The sequence below is a fragment of the Triticum aestivum genome, chromosome 3A, assembly GCF_018294505.1.
Source record: "Triticum aestivum cultivar Chinese Spring chromosome 3A, IWGSC CS RefSeq v2.1, whole genome shotgun sequence".
NCBI lineage: Eukaryota > Viridiplantae > Streptophyta > Magnoliopsida > Poales > Poaceae > Triticum > Triticum aestivum.
Genome location: NC_057800.1, coordinates 546,292,556 through 546,316,373, shown reverse-complemented (window position 1 = coordinate 546,316,373; position 23,818 = coordinate 546,292,556). Strand labels below are relative to the sequence as shown.

At 44.1% G+C, this 23,818-nt stretch overlaps 1 protein-coding gene across 3 annotated transcripts; it reads left to right on the top strand.

Annotated features, from left to right (window-relative positions):
- The first annotated feature begins 3,466 nt into the window (after positions 1-3,466).
- On the top strand, positions 3,467-23,168 carry LOC123062134 (protein TSS). 3 transcript variants are annotated; one of them, XM_044485491.1, is made up of 26 exons: positions 3,467-3,616; positions 5,499-5,601; positions 5,706-5,767; positions 5,861-5,953; positions 6,048-6,120; positions 6,826-7,188; positions 8,417-8,484; positions 8,589-8,720; positions 9,497-9,538; positions 9,926-10,450; positions 10,531-10,688; positions 10,785-11,337; positions 12,002-12,064; positions 12,155-12,256; positions 12,349-12,666; positions 12,739-12,831; positions 12,994-13,095; positions 13,187-13,291; positions 13,706-13,839; positions 14,824-15,007; positions 18,342-18,473; positions 18,836-18,948; positions 19,123-19,213; positions 19,757-22,149; positions 22,264-22,329; positions 22,867-23,168. In XM_044485491.1, the coding sequence occupies exons 2-24, from the start codon at positions 5,541-5,543 to the stop codon at positions 21,995-21,997; spliced, it is 5,808 nt and encodes a 1,935-aa protein (XP_044341426.1). In that variant the 5' UTR covers positions 3,467-3,616; positions 5,499-5,540; the 3' UTR covers positions 21,998-22,149; positions 22,264-22,329; positions 22,867-23,168. The 3 variants fall into 3 exon arrangements, with proteins under 3 accessions (XP_044341426.1, XP_044341425.1, XP_044341427.1); XM_044485490.1 differs by lacking the exon at positions 3,467-3,616 and adding an exon at positions 4,195-4,459; XM_044485492.1 differs by lacking the exon at positions 3,467-3,616 and adding an exon at positions 4,195-4,459 and having other exon boundaries at positions 22,242-22,329.
- Positions 23,169-23,818: the final 650 nt, after the last annotated feature.

Genomic DNA, 23,818 nt, shown 5'->3' with positions numbered 1-23,818 from the left:
TATATTTTAGGCTACTGGCTTATTGTATCAAGAATTTGTCTACCGGTAAGGAGGATTTTTCTCATACTGGACTCAAAAGATTGGTTTCTCAATAAACATTTTTATTGGAAAACCAGTCGTGACATAAGACTAGTAACGGCAAGCAAATTGATAGTATCCACACCCACAACTGCTTTGTGTTCTACTCGTGCATAGAAACTACGCATAGACCTAGCTCTGATACCACTGTTGGGGAACGTAGCAGAATTTTAAAATTTTCTACGCATCACCAAGATCAATATATGGAGTCATCTAGTAACGAGGGAGAGAGGAGTGCATCTACATACCCTTGTAGATCGCGCGCGGAAGCATTCAAGAGAACGGGGTTGATGGAGTCGTACTCGTCGTGATCCAAATCACCGATGACCAAGTGTCGAACGGACAACACCTCCGCGTTCAACACACGTACGGTTGGGAAGACGTCTCCTCCTTCTTGATCCAGCAAGGGGGAAGGAGAGGTTGATGAAGATCCAGCAGCACGACGGCGTGGTGGTGGATGCAGCAGGATCCCGGCAGGGCTTCGCCAAGCGCAAGCGGGGAGGAGAGGTGTTACGGAGGAAGAGGGAGGCGCCAAGAGCAAGGGGTGCGTCTGCCCTCCCTCCCCCCTCTTTATATAGGGGCCTTGGGGGGGGCGGCGGCCCTAGGAGATGAATCTCCAAGGGGGCGGCGGCCAAGAGGTGGCTTCCCCCCCAAGCCAAGTGGGGGGCGCCTCTACCCCTAGGGTTTCCCAACCCTAGGCGCAGGGAGGCCCAGGGGGGCGCGCCAGCCCACCAGGGGCTGGTTCCCCTCCCACTTCAGCCCATGGGGCCCTCCGGGATAGGTGGCCCCACCCGATGGACCCCCGGGACCCTTCCGGTGGTCCCGGTACAAAACCGGCGACCCCCAAAACCTTCCCGATGGCCGAAACTGGACTTCCTATATATAAATCTTTACCTCCGGACCATTCTGGGACTCCTCGTGACATTTGGGATCTCATCCGGGACTCCAAACAACTTTCGGGTTACTGCATACTAATATCTCTACAACCCTAGTGTCACCGAACCTTAAGTGTGTAGACCCTACGGGTTCGGGAGACATGCAGACATGACCGAGACGCCTCTCCGGTCAATAACCAACAGCGGGATCTGGATACCCATGTTGGCTCCCACATGCTCCATGATGATCTCATCGGATGAACCACGATGTCGAGGATTCAATCAATCCGTATACAATTCCCTTTGTCAATCGGTACGTTACTTGTCCGAGACTCGATCGTCGGTATCCAATACCTCGTTCAATCTCGTTACCGGCAAGTCACTTTACTCGTGCCGTAATGCATGATCCCGTGATCAACCACTTGGTCACATTGAGCTCATTATGATGATGCATTACCGAGTGGGCCCAGAGATACCTCTCTGTCACACGGAGTGACAAATCCCAGTCTCGATTCGTGCCAACCCAACAGACACTTTCGAAGATACCTGTAGTGTACCTTTATAGTCACCCAGTTACGTTGTGACGTTTGGCACACCCAAGGCACTCCTACGGTATCCGGGAGTTGCACAATCTCATGGTCTAAGGAAATGATACTTGACATTCGGAAAAGCTACAGCAAACGAACTACACGATCTTTGAGCTATGCTTAGGATTGGGTCTTGTCCATCACATCATTCTCCTAATGATGTGATCCCGTTATCAATGACATCCAATGTCCATAGTCAGGAAACCATGACTATCTTTTGATCAACGAGCTAGTCAACTAGAGGCTCACCAGGGACGTGTTGTGGTCTATGTATTCACACATGTATTATGATTTCCGGACAACACAATTATAGCATGAACAATAGACAATTATCATGAACAAAGAAATATAATAATAACCATTTTATTATTGCCTCTAGGGCATATTTCCAACAATTATATGTGACCCGGCTGGATTTGTGACCCGGGTTTTGATAACACTGAATACCTGCAAAGAGAATGCATAGATTGACAGATATACATATAGGGAAATAAATAATATACGCCATAGAAAAAAATAAGCCGGCTTCCGAGGCACGACATAAAAGACCGACTTTTGAGGCTCGAGTCTGATTTGCTTCTGTGAAGCAGGCCTTGTAGCCTCTTATAGTTTATCCTAGCTCTTTGAAAGCTGGCTCTCACGTGACTTAAGCCGGTGTTATAACTTTGATAAGTTCAGGGTCAATACATGCCATGATAGGCATTAGTGTGATTGACTTATCAAGAGTACAGCCGTCCCCATGTTCCTTGTACACGTGGCTAAGATGCCCGCATATTGCACACCAATTTGGGAGCCTCTCATACTTCACCTTGTAGATCTGGTGGCATGAATCTCTGATCATCGACACCGCATTCTTTAGTGGCTTGTAGACATTAACTTTGACACAAACCCAGTAAAAATCGCCGGCAAAATCATGTGTGATTGGTTCAACATAAAGCACTTCTTCAACTTCCCCTGCAAGAGGCTCAACCAAGTGCACATATCTATTTGGGACATAGTGGATTTCTAGATGTTTATAGTATCGAGTTGCATCATGAAGGTTTCGTCAGGCCGTCATAGGGTGTAATGACAACAACGTCCCCTATGAAATTCCACGGCCCATCCTACATTACGCGATCCCAGTCTCCCAGGTAGAAGAATTACATGGTATAGGGACTGTCCTCTAGTGGTCGGAATTTCACATCATGCTCTAGATCCCAGGTTGCTCGCATGTTTCTGAAGAACCAAGCCTGGCATAGGGCTTATCTATATGTACGCGAGCGACAGCCATCCACATGGTAGCTTCTGGAGGTGCTTCCTTCTCGTCGTAAACGACGTCGCCGAGGTCTTCCTCACGTAGCCCAAGCTTGGCCATCATTTTCCCTACCTCTGACGCAGAGCTTGATCCGGCTATCTTTGTAGTCTTCAATCCGTCTAACACTTGCTTGAGATGAAAAACCTCAAGATCGGGTGTTGATAAGGGGAGGGAAGGGGGGCTAACTCCCTTCTCGCCTCTGAGAGCAGGTCAAGGCCGGGCGCTAGTGATCCAAAGATCACCCCGGAGTCGGCCTGAATCGCTACAGAGGCGGATCGGAGGAGGGAAGGATGAAGGGCTCGACGGCGGCGAATCGCCTCCGGGAGAAGAAAACCCTAGCGTGAGGGAAGTTTGGGAGCTCTGGTCTCCTCTCAGGGTCATGACAGCTCGTCGGGCTGAAAGCCCATGATCATGAAGCAGCCTTGTGTGGTCCGGTAGAAAGTGGGAGGGAGAATGGGCTGTTCTCATAATGTTCCAAATCCATCCCTCGTCTCCCTCAACGCATCGCCTCAGAGAGAGAGAGAGAGAGAGAGAGAGAGAGAGAAAACAGCAGCGGCGAGGAGGTGGGGGAGTCGGGGGACCGGAGGGAAGGAGGAGTCGGGGAAACGGCGGGAAGTCGACGAGGCCCAGGAGCTGTCCGCGCCCCACGCGCGGGATGCGCAGGCCGCCGCCTCGCTGGTGGCCATGGCGGGGTCGAGGATGCGGTCGGCCTCGACCTCGCCCTCGGCAGCAGGGTGATGGCTCGCTGGTGGCCAGAGGAAAAGCTCGTGCACGGCGTCGAGGTGATGCCCTTCCTTCTCCTCTCTCAATTCCCTCTGGTCTCCTCTCTCGATCCCGTTTCTCTGCATCGCTTGGGGTTGGAGATGGCGAGCGGTGGCGGCGCGGAACGGGGGCACGGGCATAGGAAGAGGCCAGAGGAGCTTGGGGGTGGCGTTTGAAGGCGAGCTCGAGGCCGGAGAGGAGCGAGGCCGAGCTTGGCATGCGGCAGACGAGCTCGCCGGGCAGAGCTGGTTGCGGGCGGCGGAGAGAGCACGAATATGGCTGGGTTCTCCTTCGGGTGGGGAACCCCATCCCGTCCTCCGCCATCCTCTCCCGCGAATTTGGGCCGCCGGCGAAGAAGTTTTCCAGAAAGAAGGTCTGACCCACCTGAACGCGATGTCTTATTCTGTGCCACGGTACGCCTGATCCTCCACGTCCTGAACCACGGAACATGAACTCTGATGAGTCCGGCGGCGATTGCCTAGCCCCCGAACAAAACTGTACGACGATTTTCCAGAGAACCGGGCCTCATCATTTGAAAAAAGAAGAGAACCGGACCGGGCCAATGAGGACCCTATCTTAAATCTCCACCGTTCCACCCTTATCAACCCCGCCTCCAACCCCTTTCGTTATCCATCTTTCCCTCCCTCTCTTAGGCTCCTCTGCTCACTACTGCTACCCCCTCTGCTCCTGCACCTCCATCCCAGTAATGCTTAGCTTGTAGACAGTGCACCTACCTCATCCCAGCTGCCTCTCTCCTTACCTTAGCTGATTGCTTGGGAAATTGACCTTCCATTTTGCTTCCTCGGGCCATCGGTACATCCTTGTCGGTGTACTGTCAAGAGCAGCTGAGCGCCAGGCCATCAGTAAATTCTTGGACCTGCTATTTATTATTTGGTTTCATATGTCTTTGTGTGTGTGTGTGTGTGTGTGTGTGTGTGTGTGTGTGTGTGTGTGTGTGTGTGTGTGTGCGTGAATTCACAGCTGTGTGGCCTTTTCTTGGCAATTTTTTTTAGCGTGCGCTTAATCGATATCCCTGGTGGCTTCTGTGTTTTCATATGCTTATGCGCATAACATTGTTTGTGCCTCCCTCGATGTGCAGTGTGGGCATGGAACAACGAACACTGCTTCGCAGTTAAGCTCTCAAATTGTGCCCATTTGAAATTGGATATCCTTTCTATGGTCGTGTATATTTCCAATTCCCAAAACATCTTTCTCTTATTGTGAACTAGTTATGTGGAATCCAGAAATTTTAGCATTTCTGCCTGTGTCATGGTAAATTAGCCTCTTGACTTCTTGAGTCTGTTCCCATGTCCCTCGTTGCAGGCATGGTTTGAATTTCAGTCCCCTACTGCCTTGTTCGCCCTTCTGTAGTCATCTTCTTTCTGTCCATCATTTGCGCAGATTTTATGTCGAAGTGATTTTTCTTCTTCAAATGGATTAGATGTAACTTAGTCCATTGGTTCTGCTAATATACCTTATACTTTATCCCTTCGTAGCTGGCCGCTTGATGATTTTCTTTTTTTGGATTTTGGTCAGTTATACCATCTATATATCATTACACACAATTATCTCATTTGGAATCACAGGAGGTAAAAAAAATGTTGACTTGAATTGACGTTATGGTGTTAACGCAACCATTGTTGCTTGCACTTCATTCTCACCATTGGTACATCTTTTTCTTGTCAATCCTGGATTGTGGGGTGTAACTATGTCTCTTTCACATCTAAGTAGTGTGTATATACACATGTCAATGATAGCTCCCTTTTTTGTCCTAACTTCAGTTTTCTAGCCCTACCCCTGCAACCACCATCACTCTCTTCTATTCTGTTCCTTCTAATGCGTGCCACATGTTGGTTGTGAATCCAACTGATGTTTAATTTTCTTTTTGACCGTATGATCTAGGTGGGAATATTCTGCTGATCTTGCTCGCCGTTTGGCGCGCACATGGCGCCCAAGAGCAAGCGTGGGAAGGCCAAGGGCGAGAAGAAGAAGAAAGATGAGAAAGGTATTGTTGCCATGACACCTTGATTGGCTTTTGCTTGCAATAGTCGGAGAAGATAGTTGCTCTCTTGAGCTGATCATTTGCGAATTTCTTCGATGAATTACCAGTGCTCCCTGTCGCCATTGACATCACCGTCAACCTACCGGATCAGTCCGATGTCATTCTCAAGGTTTAGCTTCTTGCTGCCACAGTTCTTTCTGCACTGTTTGTTTTGCTTGATGCGTGATTTCATCAACAAGTATTCCTTCCTTGCTTGGCGCAGGGGATTTCCACGGACAGGATCATTGATATGAGGAGGCTGCTCTGCGTCAACACTGCCACATGTGCAATCACAAACTACTCTCTCTCGCATGAGGTATTTATAGCGTTTCCTTTTTCTCTTCATACTATATTACCGCAGCGGGCATCATTTTAATTCAATCCTGTTATATGATTTCATTTGTCGGTAGACTCGTGATGGTCACTTGAAGGATGGCGTTGATGTTGTGACACTGAAGCCATATACTCTCACCCTGGTAGAAGGTACATCTTATATCTGCAAAATAAGGATTTATTTTCTCAAGGCATCTTTAATCGACCCAAATAAATTTCTAATCCCCCAAACCCTTTTTTACTTAGGTTCATCTAATCCATTCCCAAAACATGCATAACTCCCAGAAGGTTTTTAGCTGACACGAAAAACAACCCCCCCCCCCCCCCCCCCCCTTCAAACATTTTGGCTTCCACCGCTGCCACACAATGCCCTCCCCAATACCCTACTAGCCATGCGCGAGAGTAAATTTTATTATTGTTAGGGTTGTTTGCCATAATATTTGCTGTGAGAGCCAGCAAACACTTGGATGTTTGTAACATAGTTGATGGCTAAGTAGTAAATATATGTTATACAACTTCAATTTTAATGCATTTTGTTATTTGAGTTCGATTAGAATGCAGCATTCAAAAATGCATGATATTTTGGTACTTAGTAGATTTTAAGAGCGGTTTTTTTGAAGTTGACTTTTGCGGTTGGATTAGAGATACCCTTAGATTGGTTAAACCCATTGTTTCTAGACGTGTGTTCTGTAAATTGTACCTTTGCACACCTATACACCTGACAGCACCTTCATTTGCATCATTTTGTCTTTGATTTCCATATATCGTATTATTACTATTAAATTCTCTTCTATAGTGTCCAGGGATAAACCATCTGTAACCCTACATCTTAAACTCCAAAAATTCACAATGCAGGGGAGTATGACGAGGATAGCGCATTGGTGCACGTACGGCGGCTGCTGGACATTGTTGCGTGCACCGCCTCCTTTGGCTCTCCGCCGCCGACGCCTCCTCCTCCATCCCCCAAGGATGCCGATGCCACCAAGGAGCCCTCCAACTCCAGCTCCAAGCCTGCAGCAGCTGCCTCCTCAGGTGGGCGCCGCATGGGCTCACCGCCGCCCCTGCCCAAGGAGTCAGCTCCAAAGGATGCTAATGCAGCGGCGGCCAAGGAGGACGGGGTCTCAGCAGAGCTGGAGGCAGAGATGAGCGGTGCATGCCCCCGCCTCGGAGCGTTCTACGAGTTCTTCTCCCTCGCTAACCTCTCACCGCCCCTCCACTGTAAGTAAAACCTCTCTCACAGCCTTTCCAAAGCCCTGTAACTGATCTCTCTATTTCACGCTCTCGTTTCATGACTTCTGACTCGAACTGTAAACTTATGCCCAATGCTACGTGCCGGCAGGCCGATCCCAGCCCCCTCCCAAGCCATAGATTGCTTTTCACCATGGCCGTTGGATCTCGCCCAACACAGCGCATAGGAGGAGAACAGCGTTCGCATCCCTCGCTCACAGGCGCACATGGGGAAGAGATGGTGCGCACATCTCATGCTTACATGGGCGCACGGAGCCTACTCCCACTCGCCTCGCTCAAATATCCCACCCACGCCCACAAGAGCCTCGTCTTTGACGGCTCGCAGAGTCGCACTCCCTGTATGCAGCACAGCCAGCAGCAGCGTGGGCCGTCTCGCTCCCAGCAGCCCTGCTGTCCTCGCAGCAGCCCTTGCCGGCACTCGTAGCAGCGGGCGTCACTGGTCGCAGCATCGGATGTCTGGCTCGCAGCGGTTACCGTCGACGTCGCAGCATAGGCCGTCCGACTCGCAGCAGTGATGTTGCCGTCATAGCACCACATTCGCGTGCTCGTAGCAGCGGCTGTCGCCGCTCACAGCACCAGTTGTTGCCGATGCAGTAGTGCGGCCCTGGCTCGCAGCAGGGGCTGTCACCATAGCAACACCATGTCCGCGCGCTCGTAGCAGCGGCCACCGCTGTTCGCAGCAGTGGTTGCCGCCGTCGCAGTACCCGGTGGTCGGCATCGCACCTTGTGGTCACTGTCTAGCACCACGACAGAGAGAGGATGATGAGGTACCGGTCCTCACGGAAGAGGAATTAGTGTCTGCAAACTCAAGCAGAGATAAGGCTGAGGGACCACATGAGTGGTGCGTGGGGCCCACGGGTACATGGCGGGTGAGCACACGATGCGGCCGGCGCGAGATTAGAATGGGCCGCCAGATACTAATTGTTTTCCTAAACTTATTTGCAACAAAAGAACATTAAGGTGCCGTACTACTGCTAGCATTAGATTTGGAACCTCTGCCTTGATCTATTTGTACATATATTTTTGCTGTCTGCGTCACCATGGTTTGTCCTTGAGATGTTAGTTCATGTAATTTAACACTTTCCTCATTATTTTGAATGCTAAGCGTGAGATATTAGCTTGAAATTTGTTGAGCTGAACATTTCTCTAGCGAGGCAAATTCTTCCGTTTGCTGAGTTATTTTAACTCTTTCGATCAGTTATAAAGAGAGTGACTCAACCTCGACAGGAGGAGCAACCGTCTGATGACCATCTCTTCTTCCTTGAGGTAATCATGGGTAATAGTTATATCTTTGACAGCATTTTTGCGCTAAGATGCCTGCTAATTACATCACATGTGCCCTAATTGGAGAATTGTTGGCTGACTTTCAGGCAAAGCTTTGTAATGGGAAATTTTTCATTGTTGAAGCTCGGAGAAAGGGGTTCTTTAGTTTTGGGAAACAGCGTGTTTTGTGCCACAATCTTGTCGACCTATTGAGGCATCTGAGCAGAGCATTCAATAATGTTCGTTTATCTCACATTCTGGTTGTAAATTTTATATTAGGGTAATCTAAATTGTTACTCCCTCCGTTCCATAATGTAAGACGTTTTTGCAAACTATGTTAGCTTACAAAAACGTCTTATGTTATGGGAGGAGGGAGTATCTAATAATCTTGCATCCTGTATTGTATTTTACCTTGTTATTAGATATCCCACTTAAAGCTGTAGCCTCTTCTGGACAAATGAACTTATATACACTTTAGAGATGAAATGTAGTTAGTAACAGCAGATTTTTGAATCTACTTTTAATGTATATATGTGTGTGAACATTTGTGGTGTAGTGTGTACGCTTTTATGCAGTAGTAATTGAGACGATGAAATTGAGAGAAGATAAGTAATAATCAGGATAAAATTCCTAACTTACCTCAGCCGCAAGAAGGTTTGAATTGGTAAAGTCTATTTTGACAGCAGCACCGTGTCCTCCACTTTCAAGTTTCTACTGCCAAAAATAACAATCTGCCTACCAGATTTTTCACTTATTCGGATTGAAATTACGTACTAAAAATTGATAGTTGAGCATGCCAGTGCATTGTTGTAGGTTTGGAAAGTGGCATTTGCCAACAGTGGCAGTGTCAAATTCCCATTCTAGAAACTACTTGGGGTTCTTAATTACCCACAATTTTATAGCACTATTTAACTATTTCTGTAAGCCACTGCAGTCTCATTTTCCGTATCTCTAATTCTTTTCTATGACCTTGTTATATGAATTTAATCCTTTATGGTGCTTGCATATATATTAGGCATACGAGGATCTTATGAAGGCATTTTTGGAACGGAACAAGGTGTGTTGTTACCCTTTTTTGGGTGTTTCATTGTACATATCTTTTTCTAAATTTCAATGGAAACTTTTCAGAAGACTGTGACTTTGCATTTGGATTATTGTGTGCTTGGGCATAATGATTGATCTGAAAAGGAGTTGAATATATTTTAATGCACTTTAAATATCAAACAACAATTTGGGTTCTAGGAATATCTACCTTCTACAGTTATGCTGATGTTCATATTCAGTTTCTTCCATTTGGGGCTCCTCTAGTATGTTGCGCTTGATTATTACATATTTACTCGCAGGTTCATATGAACCATGTTTTTGTATTCCATCCGCCATCAGACAACAGTTTTCCTATCTAATGCTGCATCATGACCTAATTATAACTGCTTGTATGTTGCAGTTCGGAAATTTTCCTTATGGTTATCGTGCAAATACATGGCTTGTTCCTCCGATTGCTGCCCAGTCACCATCAACATTTCCTCCCCTTCCTGCTGAGGATGAAACTTGGGGAGGCAATGGAGGTGGTTGGGGAAGGGATGGCAAAAGTGACATGTTGCCATGGGCAGATGAGTTCCTGTATCTCACATCCATGCCTTGCAAAACTGCTGAGGAGAGGGAAATTCGTGACAGGAGAGCATTCCTACTGCACAGTCTATTCGTAGATGTTGCCATGTTTAGAACTATTGCAGCCATCCGGCATGTAATGGAGAGTACAGATGTGTCAACAGCAATCAAGATAGATGAGGTCTTGCATTCTGAGACGGTGGGAACTTTTAGCATCACTGTCACAAGAGATTCTTCAGATGCAAGCTGCAAGCTGGACACTAAGATAGATGGAAGCCGAGCCACAGGAATGGACTCTAAGCATCTTGGAGAGAGAAACCTTTTGAAAGGAATAACTGCCGATGAAAACACTGCTGCACATGTATAAGTTCAAAATTAAGGTGATCTTTCTCATATTCAGGTAAAAGAGAGGCTTTTCCTAATTTTGTCTCTAATTTGCAGGATGTTGACAGTTTGGGCATCGTGAATATTAGATACTGTGGGTATGTTGCTGTAGCAAAGGTTAACAATTACGAGAAAACTATTGTGGCTTCTTCTATTAAGCCTGCTGATATCACGGATCAACCTGAAGGGGGTGCCCATGCATTGAACATTAACAGGTTGGTAGCAATGCTTTGTCTTGTTTTTCTAGTTATCCACAAAGTTTATGCTGCTTATCCCATTCTTTCTTTATTATATATATTTATTGTTTTTAGTTTGAGGATGCTCCTAAATGAAGCCAATGCAACTGGAGAAAAAAAGTTACCAACACGAAGTCACAGGCAGGAAGAACTAACTGCAGCACAAACTTATGCTGAGAACTTGTTGAAGGAAAGTCTTCAAAATCTTGAGGAAGAGGAGACTGGTAAACAATCATTTATGAGATGGGAACTTGGTGCGTGTTGGGTTCAGCACTTGCAAGATCTGCAAAAATCTGACAAAGACAAAAAACAAGGTGATGGGAAGGAAAAGAAGAAAATGGTGGACAAAGCTGTGAAAGAGACAAAGATTGAAGGGCTTGGGAAGCCTCTCAAAGCTCTTAAGCACCCGAAGAATGCGGTTGATGCTTCTGGCAAGGGATCCTCATCAGGGAACAAAAGTTTGACTGATGCAACAAGCTCTGGGGAAAACCAGAAAGTTAATCCATCATCTGTTGAATCGCCTCAAGGAGACTGCATCGCCTCCGAGAGTGAAATCTTGCTGAAGGATGTATTACTTGATTCCGCCTTTACAAGGTTGAAAGATTCAGAAACAGGACTCCACCAGAAGGTAGAAATGCATTAATCTTCATAGCAAGTGATGATTTCGCATCTGCCCTTTGCTGTCTTGCATATCCAACTCATACCCTCCTCATTTCAGCATTTAGTTTTATAAATAAATGTCCTATTTAAAATAGAGTTTCCTTGTGATTATTAATCTTCGGCAATCATATATATAACTGTCAGTATTAAATTTCATGTGATACTGTGTTTGCCAATATTGTGGATACCAAGGTATGCTGTGGAGGGGTTCATGAAATGTGTTCTTACCTGACTCAGAACCTCAAAGTTGTGGAGCCTACCTCAGGTGCACTAGGGGTTGATAAATTGTAGTGCAGCTGGCTAGGGGTCTTGTGCTTTCCCATCCTACACCTGCTCGAGGCCTCGCTTAAGCAGGGTGCTAATGCTTGTTCTTCTAAATTAAAATTTCACCGGTGCTAGTGCCTGTGGACGAGTGTTTTTTACATCAGCGCGTGGTGCTTCAAACAACATCAAATATGCAAGGCTTTTCACCTTTCTTGATTTTGTCAAATCCACTTCTGAATTCTACAAAATAATAAAATCAATTGTATGAAACAGACTACGTATTGTTTTAGCACCCTTGCTTACCAAGTGGCCATTTGTAGCTACTAATCATGCATAAAGTTCATACACTAATCTCTTGTGCTCCACAGTCACCATCTGAGTTGATTGAGATGGCTCTGAAGTTCTATGATGAAGTTGCGCTTCCTAAGCTGGTACGCATCATTATATGGGACATGAATAAGTTCCCACATGCTTATCCTTTTTAGTCATGAGGCATAATAATTAACCAAGAAATTATTTAGGTTGCCGATTTTGGTTCATTGGAACTTTCACCTGTTGATGGTAGGACCTTGACAGATTTCATGCATACGAGGGGCCTACAGATGCGCTCCCTAGGACGAGTTGTAAGTTTGCAACAATTTTTCATTTGAACATGATGAAATGTCATTTCTTTTTTAGTGCTTGATATGTGCTAATCTAAGAATTCCCTATGTAGGTCAAACTTTCAGAGAAGCTCTCACACGTACAGTCCCTTTGTGTGCATGAAATGATAGTGAGAGCATTCAAGCACATTGTCCGATCTGTGATTGCAGCTACTTCAGACATGCGACAATTAGCATTAACAATAGCTGCAGTGCTGAACTTACTTCTTGGTGTTCCCGAATCTGAATTTTCTGGAAGTTCTCCTGCTGTGCATCCCCTAGTGTGGAGATGGCTTGTTGCTTTCTTGAAAAAGCGATACCAGTATGACCTCACAGAGCAACATTATGTTGATGTGAGGAAATACGCTATACTGAGAGGACTATGCCATAAGGTAAACATGTTTGAATCTTTTTAACATTTCTCACACTCGGTGCATTTTATTGAGCTTAAAGGTTGCTTTTAGGTGGGCATTGAATTAGCACCCCGAGATTTCGTCATGGATTCTGCTTTCCCGTTTTACAAACAGGACATTATTAGCCTTGTCCCCGTACATAAGGTAAAAGTATTTTCCTCAGTTCAATTGTTTTTATCATACTGTACAAAAATCACATTGTGCTGTCATGGCTTGATCATCACATATGGCTATCAGTGTTTTGAGAACTTGTTAGATAAATGAGTGGCACATAAACACAACTGACGTGTTTTTTTTAAAATGCAGCAAGTTGCATGCTCATCTGCAGATGGAAGGCAACTTCTAGAATCCTCCAAAACGGCTCTTGACAAGGGTAAACTTGAAGATGCTGTTAATTATGGAACCAAGGTACCTTGTAAAATCTTGTGCATTTCTTTTTTTACAATTCCTTATCTGTCATATCTTGGGAACTCATAAATTATTTTATCTATGAATGTAGGCTCTTGCCAAGCTCATAATGGTGTGTGGTCCCTATCATCGAATGACGGCTGGAGCTTATAGCCTTCTAGCTGTTGTTTTGTACCACACTGGTGATTTTAATCAGGTAAATGGTAATTCAGGTGCACAGCAGATAGTTTGTAATAATTGCTATGCATATTTTGAAGACAATTGAAGTGATAGCACTGTTTAGTTAAGTGAGGAATTGTTGAACGTCAGAGATAGAAAGACTTGTGCCATTGCACTTTCTTCATGTAGATATTTGTGTAAACTCAGAAATAATATATACTTTTAGCATTCTCTGCTAAGCAAGTTTTCAGTTACACTGAGTGAAGGATACTTAAAGGTGTTATAATTTTGGATTACACTAACTATAACACCGAAGGAACATATAGGGAAGAATACAGTACAAATTCTGATAAAAGTGTGATTTTCTTCCAGTTTTAGGAGGAGTTACGTTAACATCAGCAGATCTTAAGTTTTTCTGCATATTAATAACTAGTGAAGTTGAAAATTGCAGGCTACAATATATCAGCAAAAGGCCCTAGATATCAATGAGAGGGAACTTGGGCTTGATCATCCTGATACGATGAAGAGTTACGGAGACCTTGCTGTTTTCTACTATCGTTTACAGCATACAGAACTGGCTCTGAAGTAAGTTCAGTTTATGAAATACTCTTGTTTTATTCATGCAGCAAATCTACAGTTTCACAAGGGCTGAGAAAATAGTCATTCCAGGTGTAAGTTGAAGAAAAGTTACATATATCCAAAAGAGTAGGAGACCTCCCTTAGGGTATTTTATCTAGCAAAGTGCTATGTCATGCTGATGAATTTTGCCATATTAAATAGTCTTGCTATTGCTGCCAAGAATATATTTACTATCTTCTCAGGTCATAGCTGTTTTTTTCGCAAACTTATTATGTCAAATGTGCATATTTGGTTCTCTCTCTCTATGCTTTATTGTTTGGATTAAAAAACTAATCTTGTCTTATGATAATAATGCTAAAAGTGAGTAGGAACTAGCTGCTTAGTCTTCTGAGTCTCCAATTTCTTTGTAGTGTGGTTTCGTGTCTGAGATGCTATCTCTCAGCTCTGACTCCATTATTGTTAATTACAACAGTTGAAATAATATAACTAGACCCTTGCATGAATGCCATCAACATATAACCATCAAACCTAATGCTAACGCTTATAAACTCATAAATGCTAAGTGAATCCTTAGGTAGTGATATGTTTCCCTGATATTGTAGCTAAACCACAAGCATATGTATTATCTTTCTTATTCTTGGGTGAGGTTGCAGAGGGTAAAAATGGTATGGTATTTGCTTCTAGCCTCAAATCATTAAATTATTAATTGATGTCATGTAAAACTCTTATCGAGGATGGACCATAATTCCCTTAAGGTCATATGTCTTTAAAGACTGAAGATTCAATAACTGTTTATTTACCTGTGCATGAGCTTGTCTTGAAGGTTATTTCATAGATATCAAAGCTATTGCAATATGGGAAAAATCTAAGGTTTGAATAAACAATGTGCTATACCTGCTATCCTCTTGATACTCCTTGCAGTGTATGACCCTAATGATTTAGATTCATTGCTACAGTGTCTACAAAAAATTAACCTTTGGTGCAAATTAGGTACGTCAAGCGTGCATTATATCTTCTACATCTTACATGCGGACCATCTCATCCAAACACAGCTGCGACATATATTAATGTAGCCATGATGGAGGAAGGCTTGGGGAATGTGCATGTAGCTCTTAGGTACTTGCACAAAGCTTTAAAATGCAACCAGAGATTACTTGGGCCTGATCATATCCAGGTAATTGTCTTTCTCAACATAAAAAAAAAAACTTATGGCAAATGGCATGCTTTTGTTATTTTAGGGTGAAATGTACACTTAGAATAATTATTAAATGTGAATGATGTTCATTTCGTGCCACTTTACAAATCATACTTGTTGACTTGACAACACATCAAAAAATCTTAAGTGGATGCCTTCAATGACTTAACAAGCTATTGTCAAAACAATCAGGAACGAGCTGTGTTAGGTCCAACAGACATATGTCGATGATAAGTCAAATTATGCAAGGCTAGGGGCTGTCAAGATTGCATCATTGGACCCCTCTGGGCCAGGGTATGGGCCACAGAGCCCAAGAGAGGCATCATCGACCAAGGAGGAAACTTACCATGCGACATATAAGGAATCCCTATAGGATACGTAGGAAAGGCTGAATGTTTTGATATCAATACCAGTCCGGACTCCTACCACCTACATGTCTGATGGCACTGACATGGCGACCGCCATGGCAGTGCTATATAAGGCCAAGATCCGGTTTCGCATAGCCTAGATCCTATACACCATGTAGAGATTTCGACGCTTCCCGTCGAGACCTGGCATATCTCGTCGAGTTACCACAATCTATGTTTTTAAAGCGTCCCTAAGGCGACGCCTAGGCGTCGAAGCGCTCCCCCTCTGCTTTGGAAAATCGACCGCTTTGGGCGCCTAGGCGTCCAAAGCTCCCGCCTAGGCGCCAAAGCGCCCCCCTCCCTAAGGCGGTAAGGCGTCGCCTTAAAAACATAGACCACAATTCACCGAGTACCCCCCCCCTCTCCTGACATTGTAATCGATCCCTTGTATTATCCCCGCATATAAGAAAAATAGTAAGGCAGGAAGTTGCGCTTTCACCCACCTTGGGGGCTTGAACCTCGCTATATCGTGTGTCCCATTCTTTGTTCTAGATGCACCAGTAGCTTGACGTGACGTTCCCGCGACTACAAATCCATGTACTCATTCTAGTACCGCTATTAGGACACGACAAAAAAATCTGTCAACGATATGGGAGTATGATTCCACGCATTAGATTTCAAGTCTTTCTTGCTTGCCTTGGCCCTCACATAAATCCGCCTTATGGGAAAGCACTTCCTCACGCTCCTTGCAGCCGGAGATTTTTCCTGGCCTCCACAATTCTAGATATGAGCTTACAAGGTTGTCCCCTCATGTTGCCACACGGTATGTGCATTCATTGTGGTGTGCACATCCGTGGTTCTAATCTCAAAAAAATTGTAGAATCATGATGAGCAACATTGGTGTGGTATTAATGACCCACAAGTGTAGGGGATCGCGACAATCTTTGAGGAAAGTATTACAACCCAAGTTTATTGATTTGACACAAGGGGAGCCAAAGAATACTTATAATCCTTAGCAGTTGAGTTGTCAATTCAACCACACCTGAAAAAGAATACTTGCTCGACATAATCTATTAGTAGAAAAAGCGATGCAGTGATTGTAGTTGTGGCTGTGGAAATAGTAACAAAAGCAGCAATTCCCGGCAGTTGCCAAGAACAAGAGTAACGTAAAGAGATCAACAAGTATGAAAAGCGTAGGCATGGGAGTGAATAATGGACGTCGCATGGATGAAATCAAATATGTAATAGATGTAACACAATCATGGCAAAAGTGCATAAAGAACGTCGGGAAGTTAAGAGGACAAAATCATAGCAAAAGTGCTTGGAAAAATAGATATATTTGAGACGTATCAGGTACATGCATGGAGCTTCAAGTTAGCTGGATACTTGCATAACCAAGGAACTACATCAGGATTACTATGGGAAGCATTCGGTTGGTTACGCCGAGGCCTACCTCACCCCACAAAATGTCCTCTCTGTGATAAGGTGGAGGAAACTATTACACATCTATTGGGTTGACTGCGTCTTCTCCTAAACAGGTTTGGATAGGGACCCTTCGATATGTTGGCCTAGTGCACTCAGTACCGGTCTGTCCGGCTCCGATGCGGTGACACCGGCGGGTGCCACCATTCCTTCCTGGAGGGTGTCGGTGGTAGCCATCCCCCACTTCCCTCCGCGTGCCGGGGGAAACCCTAGGACATGTCCGGGCACGTCGTTGGCGTCGCATCCCTTCTTGGAGGTGCTGCTTGGTACGTGGCGGATCGGAGCCTCGGGCTGTGGTGGTTTGTTTCCGGAGGGCGCAACGGTGGCGGGTCATCCGTGCTTTGTCGAGCTGCCGTTGTTGGCATTTGTTTCTTCTTTTTCTTTTGGGCTTGATGTGCTGCTTGCCCTAGCAATGCTATGTGCATGGTGTTGGTTGCTTTGGAATACAAAGCGGGGGGAAACCCTTTTTCGGTAAAAGCTTTGTGTCGCAGTGGATTGGTAGAAAGAAGAGTTTGTAGAAGCCCTAAGAAGGGCAACACCCTTTAATTACAGCACGATCCCTCTAATCGCTATACACGGCCAACACTTGGAGCAAAGCTGCCAGACCCCTCGCACCCGTCGACACCCATTGCTTGGCTTTGGCCTTGATCATGTCAAGCATGCGAGCTGTACCGACAATAGCCAAGGATGTGCCTTTCCGGACCAATAAGAATGGGCATGGGTCGGCCCACTCGCCGCCTGCAACAATGGGGTTAGCCGTTACAGCCACATGAAAGATGAGCATGTGAGTGGCCCGAAGAGACGGCACGGGCACCGCTACCACCCGGTCCAAGCTCAAAGAGCTGGATGGAGCCAGACTACCGGAGGTGCCAGCGCTAGTGACGCAGTCGGCTGAGCGGATAGCACCACCTCACGTCATGGAAGCCGCGTCCTCTTCATGCTCCGGTTCGCCGTGGAGGCTTCCGGGGAAGACCTCTCTGGCCCTGCGGGTGGCCAGCACCGGTCGCACCTGTTGAAGTGTATATGTGGATTGCCTAGCCTTTTTCATCAGTTCGGACTTTTGGTTGCATTGGCTAGTGCATGAAGCTTAGCAGCACCACCCGTGTCCCTAGCCACTTAGTGCGGCGACGGGGGTGGCGACTGCTGCACCGGTTGAGGAGGGGGTGGTCTCGGCTGTTGCGCAAGTGGCCTAGGATGCACAGCCCCACCCCTGGCGACCAGCGCGGCGGCAGGGTAAACGGTGTTGGATGCCCCGCCAAGTTGCGTGCGGAGGACTAAGTTGAGGAAGTGACGGAGGGTGTCCGTGCTGGCTCATCGTCCGAGAATGACGGGAGCATGGGAGAAGTAGTCGCTTGCATGTTCCACAACTCAAGAAAACACAAAAGTGCCTCGATGCATTTCAGAGCCAGAAATAAGTGTTTTGTTTTATCATTTTCCATGATTAACTGTTAGATTCAAGTGACATATTCTTCTGTTTTGTGTAGACTGCTGCAAGCTACCATGCTATCGCCATTGCTCTCTCATTGATGGAAGCTTATTCGTTGAGTGTTCAGCATGAGCAGACAACCTTGCAAATTCTTCGTGCAAAGCTTGGACCAGATGATCTTCGGACTCAGGTTTACTTCTACAGTTCTACTAAATGATATTATTGTAATGCTGAAAACCTACTCCCTCTGTTACCAATGGATGTCATTTTAGAATACATTTAGTATAAAAGAATTAACTTTGAGCACTAATATAAACTAATGTATTTTATTTTAAATATGAAGATAATATTAGTAGATTTTCCATCAAAGTACTTCTGTAATACTAATTGTGCATTTGAGAGCCAGTCAATGCCCAAATGGCATCTAGTTAGTAACAGAAGTACCTCGATTCTTTTCCCACTTGAACTATTACCTTAGCTATATGAAGAGAACCATTCCCTTTTCAATTATTTGCAAGGACAATCTTAATATTGTTGCCTTCCACGTTACAGGATGCTGCAGCCTGGCTTGAATACTTTGAATCAAAAGTAATTGAGCAACAAGAAGCTGCCCGCAATGGAACCCGAAAACCCGATGCATCAATAGCTAGTAAAGGACACCTAAGGTGCGATTTAGTTCTGCCAATGAAAGCAAAATTAATCCTAGAGAAACTTCTATTGTGTTGTGCTAGCTAGTGCACAGCACATAATCTGGTATCAGTTATCATAGATATTTGGATAATGTACACTGTTTTGGACTATACAGATGCTATAGTAACTGTATTTGTTTGCCCTTGCAGTGTATCTGATCTTCTTGATTACATCAATCCCAACAAAGAAAACAGAGGAAGAGATTCTGAATCAGGCAAGAGGAGGTACTCAAGCATAAAGGTTAGTTGCTAATTTTTACTTCGGCTAAAATTGTTTTCAAGATAATGATTATGTTCTCATTAAGGAACAAGTTTAACTAAGGCAGAGAGAAATAAGAGCTGCGAGATGGTTACCATAGTGTAATACTAGTATTAAATGAATATTTAACTCATAGTGCAATTGGTCAGTTTCTCGAAGAGAAAAAGGGAGACTTACAATTGTTCACAACAAAGTTAACAGGCAGCAAAATAGTATATTTCGGTTTACATAATGACTAAGTAGATAACATGCAATAATATTTTGTATCTTTCGTGGATTGAACCTGTGCCGGTGGCTCTCATTTATTCTGTAGTGTTACCAATATGATTTCTACCTACACAATTCCGGCCCTTCCTGTATATCTGGAACTCAATGAACCTGGTTTCCTTTTTCCACAATGCTAAAAGTTACACTACATTTTTCTTCCATGAAAGCATTCATGTTATCACTCAAGTAACTTGACATTTAGTATTTTAGCATTACTGTACATGGCAGAATTTATTCATTGTATACTCGTCCTGTCAGGTTTTATCACATTCGAGTGAGAATTCAAACATAGAAAGTCCTGATATATCTCCAAGAGATTCTGCTATTGCAATCACAGACGAGGAAAAACGAATTAAGGGGCCATTGCAAGATGATAGTGCTAAGATCATGGATATTCCTGAAACTGAGGTTAAAGAGAGTCCTTTATCCGTGGAGGCTTCACCACCTTCTGAACAACTGGTAGAGAGAGCTGAGATGAACATCAGTTCACCTGAGGAAGTTTTTGATGAAGAACAGGATGATGGTTGGCAGCCTGTTCAAAGACCTAAAACAGCTGCAGTTTTAGGAAAACAGATAAAGCATTACCGTCCTGCCATCAGAAGGACGTATGACCCTGACAATCATGCTCCGACAGATGCTTCCCAATATAAGCCAAGGAATTCCTATTCAAATAACCGTTATTACTTCTTAAAGAAGAAAACTATTGTACCTGCAGCATACGCAGATCCTCAGCAGCATATGAAAGTCCAGACATCAAGTGCCAGGTTTGGTCGTAAGATATACAAGGCTATGACCTACCGGATTAAGCCAGGGACAGCATCCTCAGAAGTGCAAGATACTTCTAGGCTCACAGAGCAGATGGGTGGTAAAGAAGAATCCCAAATAGCTTATTCACATGTACACAATCGTTCGGCAGATCTGAAAGGAAGTGAGCCACATGGACCTTGGGTTGAAAGTACCGGAAACCCACCATCATACAAAGATGTTGCATTGGCACGTCCAGGTACAATAGCCAAGACTCAAATACAAAAACCTAAAGATGATGTACTGCAACCATCACTTGGTCAAATTATCGCACAAGAAATGAAGGATTCCTTGGTAGATACAGTTCAAGTGGACCAGAGGTCCGTGTCCTCAAGTACCAATAATTCCAAAGAGGTAAGCGTTGTGCCAACAGAAATGCAGCATTCAGAACAAAGAGAAGAGTCACATAGGGAACATGAGATTGACGACACGGGGAAAGATAGTTTACCAGATAAATTAACATCAAATACTGAGAAACCTTCTGGCGGTGGCCCTGCAGATATTAAGACAGACATGACCTTACTCAGTAATAACAAAGATCAAGAACCAACAAGTAGTGACAATTTTGGTGCAGCCACTGAGTTCTCAGATTCAACAGTACCCACAGAAGCTGAAAATAGTGGAAAGTCTGGCATACAATTTCTAGAAGAATCTCTACCTACTAATAGTGAACCTATTACAGTTTCAGCACATACAACAAGTATGCAGGGAGGCGTTGGAGGTGTTGAAAGTGAGAAGTCAAAGCCTGACTTGCTTCTAAGTAATATTGATATAAGAGAGATGTCTAATAAGAAGCTATCTGCTGCTGCACCTCCATTCAATCCGTCTCCTCCAGCTATCCTTAGCCCACTTGCTGTAAGTGTCGGTCTCCCACCACCAGGTGCTGTTCCAGGTGTCGGCCCTTGGCCTATGAATGTCTCCATGCATCCTGGACATTCAAATATGGTGCCAAACGGTCCTCCGCTGTGCACATCCCCACATCATTTGTACCCTCCTGCTTCTCGGTCTCCTAATCTCTTGCATCATGTGCCATTTCTTTATCCACCATATAGTCAACCGCAGATGGTTCCAAGCAGCACATTTCCCATGAACACCACTATTTTTCGCCCTAACCATTATGGATGGCAACCTTACATGAGCCCAGCTGCATCTGAGTTTGTGCCTGGACCAGCATGGTCAAACAATCATCCAGTCACTTACACCCCCAGCCCACATGTTGCTGACACTATTTCTCAGTCTTTAGCAGATACACATGTTCTATCTGATGCAGCTGTTGTTAGTATAGGACCTTCGCTGGACAGCAATATGGTTGCAGTAAGGGAGGAAATGGAGGTCCCTGTGGAGGTATGCAGTGGTAATTTGATCAGCAATAAATTTTTGGGAGAGGAACATGACAAAGAGTTAAAGGATGCTGTTAATGCTGCACTTAATCCTGACAAGCCAGGAGATAGCATATTTGATATTGGTGGAACGAAGCTGGGAGGCAGCATGAAGAATGAAGATGAGGGTAGCTTTAGGATATTTGTAAAGGGGAAAGGCAGGCGAAAGCAAACTCTGAGGATCCCGATAAGTTTGCTTAACAAGACATATAGTTCACGTTCCTTCAAGCTTGACTTCAACAGAGTAGTCAGAGAGAACGACATCTTCAGGCCATCAGGCGTTTCTTTTGCTGAAGTAGTTTCTTCTGGCAACTGAGAAATATTCCACCAGAGTCAAATATTGACCTATACCATCATTACCCAAAGAGAATTACGATGGATCTCTCATTTGAAAGATACTGAAATGTGACACTCTTATTTTTGTCTGAGCATTCGGAATGCAGCAACAGTGCTCCTTCAGTGTTCCAGGTAATCATTTTTACCAATATTGTAAGAACTCTTTGCTCCCCAATAATTTTCTTTGCTCCCCTATTATAGATCTCAATCATCTAATATGCTAGGTGTCGCTTTTCAACTTTCTAGATCTGAAATTCTTCAATCCAAGCTACTCTGAAAAAATCGATGTGTTTTGTTTCCACTTCAAATCAGGTATGGCTCCTTCTCAGTAATCATTTTAGCCTGTTACATGTTGAACTTGTTTGTACCCCATACACGGATCAGTTTTGGGTGTAGTTCTTGGTAATGACTACATCTTGTTATAAGCATATATAAAAAGACTAGTGTTCTTTGAAGCACCTTTGGGACCTTCACAGATACGACGCATGTAAGAGAGGGTTAGTCACTGCTCCAATAAAAGTACAAAGTTTCCATGTTATTTTCTCAGTTCAGCCTCTGTTAAAAGTACAAAGTTTCCATGTTACTCTCTCCATAAAGAAATATAAGAGCGTTTAGATCACTACAATAGTAATCTAAACACTCTTATATTTCTTTACAGAGGGAGTACATCTTTCATCTATGTATTAATAGTAGCATATTATAGCATCTTTCATCTATCGAAGTTCAGCCTATGCATATTATAGTGACACTTACTTTGGGGCGGAGGGAGTATTTATTTGCAGCTTCCAAGCTACGTTTTCTTGTAGTGACGTGTTAGCTAACTGCTCTCTGTTCGCACATTGCTCTCAGATGTCGACAATTCCGTGTGGAGTGCAGAAGATTGCAGGGAGTTTTGCGAGATTCGGAACTAATACAAGACGGAAGTGTTAGCAAAAAGATACATGGCAGACTGATTCTTTTCTACAGTTTTGATAGACTGAGCAGAATGTTTTCCTCAAAAAATTGGGCTGAATTTTGGTCGTATGGAACTTAGCTTCTAGAAATTTAGAAATTGGTTTGCTCACTGCATCCTGTAATAATCTATTGCGTCTTTTGTGAGAGAAACTGATGTTATTCTTTTGATGAGAATAGTAACAAGAGTATCTCCAGCAGTTCTTCTCTCCCCCAATAATTTTTCTTTGATAGAGTTACCAAAAAATTACTCTAGCACCTACCCTTTAACAATAAACTAGCAAAAGAGCCCGTGCGTTGCAACGGGAGTAAAAAGACACACACGCCCTTAATTTATTTTATTTTCTCCTTGCAAGGTTTTGTTGTCGCGTGCATGCGTGATTATAGATGGTTGCACTCTAAACAACATTTTGACTATTGAATGGGCAAAATAACGTCATATCCAGTTTCTGCACATTTTTAATCAAATTTCATATATTACATGTTAGAATTGAAATTGTGATTGAAAAGATATGAAGATTTTTGAAAAACATATGATACAGACTATGGGTTGATTTTCAGAAACTGTAGGGAACTCTGTAAGAATTAAAACTTTTTCTTCAGGTCACTTAAAATAGTATTGCGGGTTAATTACCGAAAACTATAGGGGATTTTCTAGGAAAATGAAACTTATTGTCTGTTTATCACTTAAAAATTAAAACAGTATCACGGCTTAATTATCAGAAGCATGCTTAACAACGGAGCAAACACCAATTGCCATGAATTAGGTTGGCCAGGTAAAGGTTAAGTTTGATGATGACAAAAAGGATGGATGAATTAACAATAAAATTCTTTAGATTATAATATGAGA

Excerpts from the sequence above, each read along its gene's own strand:
- LOC123062134 (XM_044485491.1), top strand. The coding sequence starts at position 5,541 with ATGGCGCCCAAGAGCAAGCGTGGGAAGGCCAAGGGCGAGAAGAAGAAG. Across the intron at positions 12,257-12,348 it reads TGCGCTCCCTAGGACGAGTT|GTCAAACTTTCAGAGAAGCT; the intron begins GTAAGTTTGCAA and ends TTCCCTATGTAG. Across the intron at positions 12,667-12,738 it reads TGAGAGGACTATGCCATAAG|GTGGGCATTGAATTAGCACC; the intron begins GTAAACATGTTT and ends GGTTGCTTTTAG.